The sequence below is a fragment of the Myodes glareolus genome, chromosome X (assembly GCF_982192425.1).
Source record: "Myodes glareolus chromosome X, mMyoGla1.1, whole genome shotgun sequence".
Classification (NCBI taxonomy): Eukaryota; Metazoa; Chordata; class Mammalia; order Rodentia; family Cricetidae; genus Myodes; species Myodes glareolus.
In genome coordinates, this window is record NC_142053.1 from 71518947 (window position 1) to 71532754 (window position 13808).

General features: G+C 35.8%; 1 protein-coding gene across 1 annotated transcript in view; it reads right to left on the minus strand.

Moving 5' to 3' along the window:
• Positions 1-5593: 5593 nt before the first annotated feature.
• LOC125389476 (uncharacterized) overlaps positions 5594-13808 on the minus strand; it is a 65073-nt gene continuing 56858 nt past the window's right edge. Inside the window, exons 5-7 of the mRNA XM_087902683.1 lie at positions 7187-7269; positions 6477-6615; positions 5594-5755 (exon numbers count right to left, since the gene is read on the minus strand). Coding sequence (XP_087758809.1) covers positions 5633-5755; positions 6477-6615; positions 7187-7269 — 345 coding nt within the window. The 3' untranslated portion in view covers positions 5594-5632. The remainder of the gene's footprint in view (positions 5756-6476; positions 6616-7186; positions 7270-13808) is intronic.

Sequence of the window (13808 nt, forward strand, 5' to 3'; positions counted from 1 at the left end):
TTGACCTCTGAGACTTTAAGGGACAGAGGTAGTTGACCTCTGTGACTTCAAGGTGTGGTAGCACACAGCTTTAATCCCAATGCCTGGGAGGCAGAGACAGACAGATCTCAGAGTTCAAGGTGTGGTAGCACACACCTTTAATCCTAGCACTGGGGAAGCAGAGAGGCGTGGATCTCTGTGAGTTCAAGGTGTGGTAGCAAACACCTTTGAGCCCAGTAGTGGGGAGGCAGAGACAGAAGGATCTCTGTGAGTTCAAGGACAGCCTGGTCTACAGTGTTATTCCAGGACAAAGATATACAGAGAACCTGTGTCAAAAAGTAAAAGTAAAAATAAAAGAAATAGAGGTTAAAAATAAAGCTGCATAAAGATGGAAAATACACAGAGAATCTTGATACTGTATGCTATTATGCTCTCTTTGAATTGTTTGAATGCTGAGGAAGGAACAACAGCTGCTAAAAGACTTTTGTTTATAAATGCTGCTGAACTAACCCAAGATAGGTATTTTGAAAATACCTTGGCTTCAAAATTGAAGTCAAAAGGTATATTACTTTGGAGAAGAGATTTTGCTTTTGTTTCCACAGAAAATGAGAGGCTCTGTATTTATTCAGAGTTAAGAAAAATCATCTTTGATCAAGGGAGACCTCCTGAGAAATTTCCGGTAGGAACAGATGGCCTGGATGTCTGAATTCTACATCCAGAACAGATTCAAGACTGCTGCCTGAGATGATCAAGACTCACAGGATACTCCAGTCAGGACTTGATTATAACTCTAAATTTTCTTTCGGTCCCCATAAGATCATCAGCGCCCCCAACCAGCAGGAAGTAGCCTGAAATACTACGCCCACATTCCCAACAAACGGACTATGGGTATTTTCTTTGGTTTAAAAAAAAAGAGGGAAATGGTGTGGGAGAATTGTCTGTATTCTGTCAATCATATTTTAATAAAACACTGATTGGCCAGGCAGGCAGTATAGGTGGGAAAGCCAGACAGGAAGTAGGGGTGGAGCAAAGAGACTGGGAGTTTTCTGGGACACAGGAAGCTCTCTCGCCGCTCCTGCGCAGACCACCGAAGAGGCAACATGTAAGCTGTCACACTGAGAAAGGTACTGAACCCATGTGGCTAAAATAGATAAGGATAATGGGGTAACATAAGTTACAAGGACTAATAAGGAGCCTGACCTAATGGGCCAATCAGTTTATAACCTTATGGAGTCTTGCGTGTGATTTTCCTTGGGACTTGCTGGCTTGTTGGGGTACTGGGCGGGACAGAAACCCCAACAAGCAGGCCCCTCAAGTTACAATACTTCTCTTTCACTTGTTTGGTTATATTTACCCCAATATATTTTATGCTGTTTGTGGCTATTGTGAAAGGTGATATTTCTCATATTTTTTCCTCAGCCCATTTATCATCTGTATATAGGAAGGCTACTGATTTTTTGAGTTAATCTTGTAACTTGACATATTACTGAAGGCATTTATCAGCTGTAGGAGTTGCCTGGTAAAATTTTCCAGTCACTTATGTAAACTATCTTATCTGCCAATAGTGAAATTTTGACTTCTTCCTTTAGAATTTGTATCCTCTTGATCTTCTTTTGTTGTCTTATTACTCTAACTAGAACTTTGAGTACTATATTAAGTTGATATGGAGAGTGAACAGATTTGTCTTGTTCCTGATTTTAGTGAAATCACTTTGAGTTTCTCTCCATTTAGTTTAATGTTGACTGTTGGCTTGTTGTGTAGTGCCTTTATTATGTTTAGGCATGATCCTCGCAACCTGATGGCTCCAAGACCTTTATTATGAAGGGATGTTGGATTTTGTCAAAGGTTTTTTTCCACATCTAATGAGATCTATCATGTGGTTATTTTCTTTTAGTTTGTTTACAAGGTGAATTACATTGGTGGGTCTTTGTATGTTTAAACATCCTTGCATCTCTGGGATGAAGCCTATTTGATCATTGTGGATGATTTTTCTGATGTGTTCTTGAATTTTGTTTGCCAATATTTTATTGAATATTTTTGCATTAATGTTCATGAGGGAGATTGGTCTATAATTCTTGTTCTTAGTTGCATCAATGTGTGGTTTGGGCACCACAGTAACTGCCACATCATAAAAAGAATTTGGCAATGTTCTTTCTGCTTCTATTGTGTGAAATATTTTGAGAAGTATTAGTATTAGCCCTTCTTTGAAATTCTGGTAGAATTCTACACTGAAATCATCTGGCCCTGGGCTTTTTTGGTTGGGAGACTTTTGATGACAGCTTCTATTTCCTTGCATGTTATAGGTCTATTTAAATTTTCTATCTGGTCTTGATTTAATTTTGGTATGAGGTACTTATCCAGAAAACTGTCCAATTCCTTTAAATTTTCCAATTTTGGGGGTACAGGTTTTTGAATTATGACATGATTCTCTGGATTTCTTCAGTTTCTGTTGTTACATCCCCATTTTTATTTCTGATTTTGTGGGCAGGTTTGTTTTGTTTTGTTTTGGTTTTTAGAGACAGGGTTTCTCTGTGTAGCTTTGGAAACTGACCTAGCACTAGTTCTATAGTCAAGGCTGACCTTGAACTCACAGAGATCTACCTGCCTCTGCATCCTGAGTGCTAGGATTAAAAATGTGGGCCACCACTGCCTGGTTCATTTCTGATTTTGTTAATTTGCATATTCTCTCTTTTCCTTCTGGTTAGTTTTGATAAAGATTTGTCTATCTTATTGATTTTCTCAAAGTACTATCTCTTTGTCTCTGATTCTTTGTATTGCTTTCTTTGTTTCTATTTTATTGATTTCAACCTTTAATTTGATTATTTCCTGTCATTTACTTCTCTTGCGCGAGTTTGTTTCATTTTCTTCTAAAACTTTCAGGTATGCTGTTAAGTCATTAGTGTGAGATTTGTCCAAGTTCTTTTTGTCGGCACTTAGTGCTATAAACTTTACTCTTAGCACTGCTTTCAACATGTCCCATAAGTTTGGGTACATTGTGTATTCATGTTCATTGAATTCTAGGAAGTCTTTAATTTTGTTCTAATTTCTTCCTTGACCCAGGGGTGTTTCAGTTGAGCATTGTTCAATGTCACTGGTCATTAATATCTCTTAATATCAGCAGTCTCAATTTATCTACAAAAAGGCAGGCTAACAGAATGAATATGAAAATAAGATCCATCCTTCTGCTCCATACAAGAAACACACCTCAACTTCAAAGACATACATTACCTCAAAGTAAAGGCTTAGGAAAAGAATTTCCAGTCAAATGATCTAAGAAACAAGCTGGTGTAGCTATTCTAATACCTAATAAAATAGACTTCAAACTAAAACCAATCAAAAGAGACAAATAAGGACATTTTATATTCATCACAGGAAAATCCATCAACATGTAGTCTCAATTCTAAATATCTATGCCCCAAGTACAAGGGCACCCACATATGTAAAAGAAACACTACTAAAGCACAAATCACAACCAAACCCTACACATTAAAGTGGGAGACTTCAACATCCCACTCTCACTGTACATGACTTCCAGACAGAAACTTAACAGAGAAATAAAGGCACTAACAGAAGCTGTGACTCAAGTGGATTTAACCAACACCTATAGAGCATTCCAGCCCAACACAAAAGAATATACCTTCTTTCAGCACCTCATGGAACCTTTTAAAAACTGACCTTTTTAAAACTGAACTTTTTAAAAACTGACCACACACTTGGTAACAAAGCAAACCTCAACAGATACAAAAAAAAGTTGGAATATCCAACTTTGGTATCTTGTCAGATCACCATAGCTTAAATTGAGAATTCAACAATAACACTAATTGAAAGCCCACAAAGTCATGGACATACCTAAACATAATAATGATAAATTACAGTAAATTCACCATCAACATCAACCTAAATGAAGAAAGATTCAAAATGTTTCCACTAAAATCAGGAACAGGATTAGAGGATGCCCACTCTCCTTGCAGCTGTGTAGTACAGTACTCAAAATCTTAGCTAAGCAAGAGAAATAAGACTACTGAAGGAGATCAAGGGGATACAAATAGGAAAGGAAGAAGTTAGAGTATCTTTATTTGCAGATGATATGATTTTATACATAAAAGATCCTAACCTCCCCCACCAGGATACCTCTACAGCTGACAAATACTTTAAGCCAACAGAAGGACACAAAATTAATACATAAAAATCAGAAGCCTGCCTATGGCAAATGACAAAAAGAAAGAAATAAATCGGAGAATGAATACATTTTACAGTAGCTTAAAAAATATCTTGGGATGCCTCTGATCAAGTAAATGAAAGAGTTGTAGTAGTAAAACTTCAAGGACCTGAAGAAAGAAATTCAAGAAGACATTAAAACAAACCGTTGCTTCAGTTGATTTTTTTCAGGGTATTTATCTCAGGAAGATATAAATACTAACACAGAAAATTAGTGTGAAGAGTGTAGCCATTTCTGCTATAAACCTGACTTTGGGGTTCTTGGGGCTTTAGAACTTGAGTGAGAAATATAGAAATGTTTGGAATGTTGAACTGCAAAAAACCTTGAATAGTACAACCAGAGATTAATGTGCCATTCTAGTGAGAACTTATAAAAAAAATGCCAAGAAAAACTCAGACAATAGTCTACCTTTTTGTTTGTCATCTCTATTTCTTTATGGCAGTTTTTACCTCCTGTTTAAGTTCCTCTATTATTTTCATAATGTTCCGTTTAATGTCGATTTCTTTTATTTCTTCTGGAGTAGGGTGTCCAATTCTTCTTGTTTCGTGATCCCTGGATTCTGGTGATGTCATGTTGCCTTTCAGGTTGTTGGAGAAATTCTTGCATTGGCGCCTGCCCATCTCTTCCTTCAAATGGAGCCAGGAGGGTCTTGGTGTCTTGGTCCAGTCTTTGCTGTGACTGACTCTCTAGGTGGATCTCTTCAGTGCAGGAGCAGGAACTGTTCCTGTCTGGATGGAACTCCTCAGCACAGACACAGGGTCTGCTGGTAGTCAAATGACACCGGAGACAAAAGGGCGATTGTGGGGGCAGGGCAGGGTCGAATGGAACACAGAAGACCCTGCAGCAGGAGCTGGGGGTGGGGGGCTGTTCTCTCTTCCGGGACAGTCTGCCCCGGGATAACACACACTCACCCCTCTGGATGGAATTCCTCAGCACTGAAACAGGGATCTAAGGTAGTACTTTTCATGTGACATTTTTATACACCTTTAATTTAGGTTAGCTATTCCTCCCTCCCCACTTCATCTCCACTTTTTTTTCTCTACTCCATCAATCTCAGAGTTTGAACTCAGGTCATCAGCATTGGCAGCAGGTACCTTTACACATCACTATAGTGCATTTCACTAAACATACTAAAAAAATTCCATAAACAAACACCCAGATACGGCGGCAAATTTTTGAGATAATGAATGTCTTCAATCTGATGAATTCATTAAATTGAATATAAGAAATGAAAGTTTTGCATTACAGTTATCAGAAAGAGGGAGCAAACAAAGACATAAAGAGAAGTATTAGCAGAATTATAGGGAAAAATATTTAGAGAATAGTAATCATATTTGTAGTGGTTTTGGCATATAACAAGAATTCTATCAAAATAATCATGAAGTCATACATACATAGAGTTACACAAACACATTTATTTTTTCCATGAGGAAATTAATAGTTGGATTTCATATGTGCACGACCAATTTTATATGGGATTTCTGGTTCAACATAAGCTGAATATGTCCTTTCTTTTGGAACATAGGTTGCTCTTGGAGGCCCAGATGTGGAAAAATCCTGCAAGGAAGTTAAAATGTCAAAGTAGTTGCAAGACATTTCATAAAATACCCAAGCTTGCTTAGATATGCCAATGTATTATAAAATTAAGCATATATTATGTGTCATTTTAGAAAACTTATTAAACAATCAAACATGTATTTTAATTAATTAATGTTAGCTGATTTTAAATAACCACTAAATACATGTGCTATAATTCTTCTAAACTGGTTCAGATAATGTGCAATCCAGAATCTCTTCACTACAATAAGAATCAAACATTGCTAGGTAATACGTATATAAGAAGAACAAGTAGTTTTGTGCTATTATCATCCAAAGTTCATTCTGTTACTGTATAAAGATGAATGTTAGCACATCCCTGTGCTAAGTCTCCTAGCATTTAATCAGTTCTCGTTGGCTTCAAATCTCTTTTCTAATTTGAATATTGTATATAAATTTAAATATTTTATATATAATTATAATATACAAATTAATATAATGTATACATTAATATCTACTCTATATTATACATTCTGTATCTTTGACTCCCGTTTCCTGATCCCATTATACAAACTGAAGTAGTAGGTATAGTGATTCACATAAAGTCAATTTTCTAAACCTATATCTGAACTGATTTTGTTATATCACTTTATTATAATGAATTCCAATGATCATTGCATCATATGCATTGGAATTATGATAAGGATGACTATAAATAAAAATTAAAATGTTTTCTACATACAAAGGTTGGCCTTATAGGTGTGGTTGGCAAAAAGTTGTTCCCATAGTTTGTTGCAGGCTTGGTTGATCCTGAAGAGCCATTCCAGTTAGGAGGTGGATAGTTGTTAAGTATGCCTTCATTGCGTTCTTGAGCAAAATAGCTATTTTAAGAACAAAAAATTAGAATACTTCAAAATATAAAGTATACATATAATGTTAAATTATTGTAATGCAATAGATTACTATGACTATACTCTACATGAAATGAATGAATCATGCAGAAGTCATTAGATTGAAACAAAAGGCATAGTGAAATAATGGTCTGTTCATAAGATAGAAAGCACTAAACCGTTTTTCTTTTAATCATATTACAAAGACTAGAGACTCAATAGGGAATAGTTCCTATGTTCTTTCTCAGAATGCCTATGAAATTGGGATGCTTAGATAAATGGGAAGCACGGCATTAAAAGCTCTACAGTTTAATTTTGATCACTACTGGGGTTTTCCTCAGGCAATATGCTAAAGAGATATCTTTTACTCTGACAAAAACAGATATTCACAGATAGAAATAGTGTTATCTCTATGCCTGTTTGTCTCTGCAACTTCGCCTCCTACAAAAAAAAGTATACAAGTTTAAACTGTCAAAAGCAATTATTTCTAAATGAGATACTCTTGTCTTTCCTTTCCAATATTTGTACTTTTCACTTCCCTTTTATAGGATTGAAAGCTTACTTGGAGTTTGTTCTTGATAATTGTGATGATGGAGAAAAAGAACTTCCAGAAAAGGGTTCCTGGTAAATTAGACTCCAGGGATTCTACATAGACATTTTTGCAAGAGAAAAACATGGTTAGTCATGATTTTAAGGAAATGTGTATTACAGTGTATAATTGCTCACATTGCATCTCCATGTTAATATGTAAATATCATAATAGTTCTAAGCTATTTCCTACAGAATGAGAAGTGAACAAAAGTAGGTAACGATACTAGAAACATTGCAAGCATCTATTAATCTAGGTATCTATTAACTATCATCTGCCTGTTACCCATCTAGTGATAGATAATGGTATTCTGAAAATGTGTAAATAGGAGTTACACTTCAGACACAGTCTATGCATTAACCATTAAAGCATAAAAGCATTAATGCTTTTAACCAAAGATTAAATTTAAGCCCATCTTTCAACTGTCATAATGTAAAAAACTTATAAAACACAGCTGACAATACTTTGAAGAGAAAAAAAATTTAGGTTAAATACAGAACTACAGCATCAAAGAGCTACAAGAATACTGTAATAGATTTTTTGGAGGAATTTTTGATTTTCTGATTTCATTTTATATTCCATCCACAGCTCTCCCCCACCCCTCCTCCTACCACCCTGTAGCCCCAGGGTCTCCCCCATCTACTTTTTCCAAAGGGTGTAGGCTCCCATGGGAAGCCAACAAAGTCTAGCATATAAAGTTGGGGCAGGACCAAGTCCCTTCCCCCTGAATTACCGTAATGGATTTTTAAGAAAATGGAAATCCATGCAGATCAATTGATCAAACCGAACTCTCTGAATGTGGCTGACAAGGAAGGCTGACTGAGAAGCCAAGGACGATGGCACTGGGTTTTGATTCTACTGCATGTACTGGCTTTGGGAGAACCTAGTCTGTTCAGATATTCACCTTCCTAGAACTGGATGCGGTGGAGGACCTTGGACTTCCCACAGGGTAGGGAACCCTGACTGCTCTTTGGACTGGAGAGGGAGGGGGAATGGGGGAGGGTGAGGGAAATGGGAGGAGGTGAAAAAAATTAATAATAATAATAATAATCCTGAAAAAAAACAAAAACAAAAAAACCAAAAATCAAAACAAAAACCCAAAGTACACTGAATGCATGTGCAAGGACTGAACTGCAAGAGTATGATTTTTGAAGCAAGATACTCACATTTTAGTAAAGTTAGGAGGCATATAAAGTGAATCTAAGTCTATGTAGAACCTATTCTTTTAGGCTCAGAAACTATGCATATACATATATTGTGTTGTGACTATTTAGACAGCCATTCTCAAAATCAAGGACCATTGTACATAGCCACTTTGGTACAATTAATTTGAAATGGGAAGCTTCAGATAGTCTATAAAGCTACACATATACTTTGACATTAAAACAGCTAAATGATATGAAATATGTATGATGATCCATCCCTAGTTTTCAGGTCTTATGCACAAACATCCTAAAGGGGTTAAGAATCTTTGAGTAATAGTAATATCAAAGATAAGAAAGAGATTAAATTTTGTCTGAAAAGGCCTACTGACAAAGAAGAACGAGACTGACCTTTAATTTTTCATTCATTGTTTAAGAATTTTGTTCTGTCTCTGGGCCTTTTTTTTCTGTTTTAATTTCAAAAACTTCTTCAGGAGAAAATAAAATGCAATGATGAAACACAAAAGAAAAGGCATAGCTTCTGAAAAGACTCTGATGAAACTTAGAAAGACAAGATGATATCTGTAGTCTTTTTTGCTCATGCTCTGACTTCACAATGGATAGAATCATGCATGTCTCATGTCTTAAAGGGCCACTTTTCTTTTCATGGTGGACTTAACCTCTTTGGTTCATGCCTTTTCCTCTTGTGGTAAAAGTCTGGACTCAAGGTCATGAATGAAGATTCTTTAGTTTCAGTAATGTAGATGTGGTTTTTTTGTGGGGAAGGATCCCATAGCAAATTGTAATGGTTCCTAATGATACAGAATTATTGTACTCTTGTACACTTCTCACTTGTTTATTTGGGGCCTATTATTTTAACTTTTCAATATTTATGTGTATTAGTGATTTTTGACTGTATGTATGTCTCTGTGTTAGAGTCTATGCAGGACAGAAAGGGTGTCAGATTCCCTGGAACTGGAGAGATAAATGGTTGTGAGCTGTCATGTGGTTACTGTAAATTGAACTCTGGTCTTCTGGAAGAGCACCCAGTGCTCTTAACCACCGAGTCATCACTCCAGCCGTTGACTTAATTTAAATTCATTACTCTATACTTAGCCTTATTCCAAATAAGCAGATACAACAAAGTACTTTAGACAAAACTTGAAAGTAAACATATATAGAATAAAAAAGGCCAGAGAGAAACTGAACTAGTAAAATGATGTATTTTTAAATGCAAGCCTTTGGGGTGGTAGTAAAGGCATCACTGATAAGATTATGACACTCCACTATTATATACACATGAAAGTCAAGAAAGATCACCAGCAAGTTAGTAAAGACATTTTTTTTTCCAGAATTAATAACTATCACTCAGTACCATCTATTTCTAATGAAAAAACTTGTAAGAATGATAATGCCAGTAATAATTCCAGGACAATAGCAGATATAAGAAATGGAGTCGCTTTGCTTTGAAGTCTAACAGTAGTTGAACCCAAAGCTGAACCTCTTCACATACTCCAGAAGCATGTAAAATGTAGGTTTGACTTTATCCATGAAGAATGTTTCTTTTATGTCATATTTCAGAAAAATTTGCAACACCATATTCAGCATTAGAAATTGATTGTTTTACATCCATGTTGATGCAGTGGGAGTAAGAGGTGGAAGCCACCTAAGGCCTACCTCATCATTTTAAATAGCAAAGAGAAAGCCTTGTGGAGGGATCCATCGAGGTACAAGAGTACAGGGGCCACCAGAACAAACATTTAAATGAATAATCAAAGAATATAAATACTATCTGTGCAACATAAAAATGAAAGAAATTAAGAGAAATTGAAACTCATGATTGTATTATGAAGAATCAACTAATCACATGCTTGAAGATATGGAAGTACATCTAATCTAACTGGAACAAACTGACTAGGAGTCTATTGTAAGTCATAGACAAAGAAGCTGTTCTCTTTTTTCCTCATAAATTTCAATGATGTTTTGCCAAATTTTAAATAATCCAGGTCATCTCTATGACAGTAATACCTGGGCCCAGAAGATCACTGTGCATCATGGAGAGGATAAGATACAAGTTTCTAAAACCAAGTTAATATTTTTAAAATTTAAAGGGCGTGGTCGATCGGTAGTTAAAAATTAACCAGACTAGCTTAATATAAAAGATATAGCTTTAATAAGCAGAAGAAAGAAAAATTTACAAAACCAGGGTTCCAGCAATCTGAGAACGCAGGGGACAAAGAGGAGGTGGCAAGCGCACTATATATGTATATATATATATATATATATATATATATATATATATATATATATATAACCTGATGAATTTGTGTGTGAGCATGAGAGAGAGAGAGAGAGAGAGAGAGAGAGAGAGAGAGAGAGAGAGAGAGAGAGAGAAATAGTAGTGATTGGAAGAGGGTATCAACTTGGGACTGAGGTGAATATGGAAGGAGTGGAAGGAGTTGGAGAGACTGGGCTTGGGAAGGACTGAAGGGAAAAAATGAAGAGGGGAAAGTGATATATTTTAATGTCTAAAACAAAGAAAAAGAAACTTGTTCTATTTATTCAATTGTAAAAGAGAGAGAACTTTTTATTATCTACCAAATTTGCCAAAATATCTACATCAGTGCCCATAACATTTTGCGATGAATAAAATGTGTATGCTGGTATCAAGACCAAGTCCTTCCAAGTCATCTCAAGATCAGACCTCTTCTTGCCTCCCTAATAATTTTCCCATTTATGCACATTCTTACAGCTACAAACCTATCCACTGCATGATACTTGTTAATATAAAAAACATATTAGACAGAAACTCTTTCAATTCAGTCTACATTACTGCCTCGTGTCACTGCATCCTATCACTGCAAAATAACTTGAAAAGTTTTCTATCATCATTATCACAACTACTTCATCTTTCACTTTTACATCCATGTCCATCTTGTTTCTGCCTCTGCCACTGTGCTTGTCAATGTTAATAACCACATCCATATCGTCAAATCCAAACCAATAGTAAATTCTTTGTTCTTATTTCACATGCTTTTTTAATATAATTTGATACTGTGATTTATCTCAATTTCCTTTGATAATACAGTTTATTCTCTACTAACAGACCTATAAATGTTGGAGAACATAAGGACGTAAGTTAACAAATACTTGCTTCCTTTGTAACTGTACTCCAAGTTTAAGTTCAGTGGTGTGGCATTAAATAGCACCCATATTATTATAACTAACAAACTAATATTTTCAGCTTATATGTGTCCCTTGAGAAGCAAATTACTTATCCAACTACCAAATGAACACTTCCACTTGAAAGTCTAATAGGGATCTCCAACGAATTATGTCAACTTAAAAAATTTTGCTCCCTCTGCACAACCACTCCCCAATCAAATCCTCATCTTCTTAGTTGCTGGAAATCATTCCTTAGTGTGCCAGATTCTCTCTCTCTCTCTCTCTCTCTCTCTCTCTCTCTCTCTCTCTCTCTCTCTCTCTCTCTCTCTCTCTCTCTCTCCTTCCTCCAACCTGCATTTTCAATCAATTGGCAAGTTTTGTTCATCACTTTGTCCACTTCCTTTCATCCCTATGGACACAAATCTAGCTCAAGACATCATTATCTCTACCTTGAACTCCATCATATTCCACTCTCTTTTTCCTGCTTCCAATTTGTTTCCCTACAAAGGAATATCTGTGCAATATTCTGCAGCATGCCCATAGAGAACATCTTCCAGCATAACGTTCCAACTGAACGGACAATGCAGCTGAATTATTGGCTGTATCGTATAAATCCAATATGCTTCTTCTACTTCATCAATCTTCAGTCAGGGCAAATTTCTTTCTTTGAACATGACAGATCCATTTTCCCTTAGTTTTCTATAGCTACTTTTCTCTTCATTCAAAAAGTTCTTTCTCTTGAATTTTTTATGCATAAAGGTTTCTTTCCAAAGATATTAGCTCAAATACCAATCTTTATCGAATTTTCACTAATTTTTGGAAACAATATTACCCATTTATAATCATCATTCAGCATCCTGTTTGAATTATAGATTTTTATCATAATCTAAAATTGGCTTATTTAACTACTTGTTTTATTTCTGTTTTCTTTCCTTCTAGATTGACTATTCCATGAGGATAAAACTTAAACTTGGAACTGGGTGGTGGTGGCGCATGCCTTTAATCCCAGCACTCGGGAGGCAGAGGCAGGCAAATCTCTGTGAGTTTGTGCTCAGCCTGGTCTACAGAGTGAGTTCTAGGACAGGCTTCAAAGCTACAGAAAAACCTTGTCATGAAAAAACAAAAACAAAAAAGAATATATAAACTTAAACTTGCACACTTTCAAATTCAGTATAGAGAACAGTTCCAGTCATATGCATTAGGATTCAATAAATTTTGTTGAATTAATCAGAGAGTAACTAACATAATTTAGTATATATTTTATGCTAAAGAGCAAACATAATAACATTGATTCCTTCCCTCATAGAATCTGAAATCCTTATTCTATGACCACATACCTTAATAACCTTATAAAATATCTACCTGAGAGTATACCAAACATGAAGAAGGCATAGCTGAGAACAAAGACAATATGCTGACATTTCAGTTAAACTGCTTTTACTTCTATACCATTCTGATACCATTGTGTCCTCAAAAAATAATTTTAAAATATTTTATTAATTCTTTGAGAAATTCATACATACATACAATGTATTTTTATTCACTCATATTCATCCTTATAACTCCTCCCATATTTCCCCCAGCCCCTCATAAATGTGTGCCTTTTTATTATATCCCACATCCTGAGGCATATATGGCCACACACTGGAGCGTGGTTGACCTACCAGGTGCCAAAGATTTTGATAAAAACTGACTTTTCCTTTCTAAGAAACCATCAGCTGTCAATAATTTTTCAGGTGATAGTGGAAGCCCATGTGCCACTCTTCCTTCATGCTGGATGTCTGGCTTGATCATATGTTAGTCTTGTGCAGGTAATCCCTGCTTCTATGGACTCAGGAATGTAATAGTCCAGTCATGTCTATAAGATATTTTTTCTCTCTAGTCCTCCCAAGTCCTTTCTCTTACAATATTTCTGTTCTCACTTCCATAATGATGCCTAAACCTTGGGAGTATGCTATAGATATTTTATTTATTGCCAAGTCCTACACAGATACTTTTGTGTACTGGAAAAGTTGCAAGTTTCATCATTAACAGCTTTAGCTGATATCCACTGCACGAAGAAACTTCCCTGATGAGATCTGAGAGCTGTACTAATCTATGGGTTTAGAGATGCAAATTTAGAGGACAGTTTAATGCTATTTTTATTTAGCAAAATAATAGTAGGGCCTCAGGGAATCCCCAACCATGAGGTTTTGGCCAGATTTGTACTAACAGGCATATTTTTCCTCCTGTGGACTTGGCCTTAAATTCAATCAGAAAGTGGTTGGCTAATCCCAAAACATTAGTGC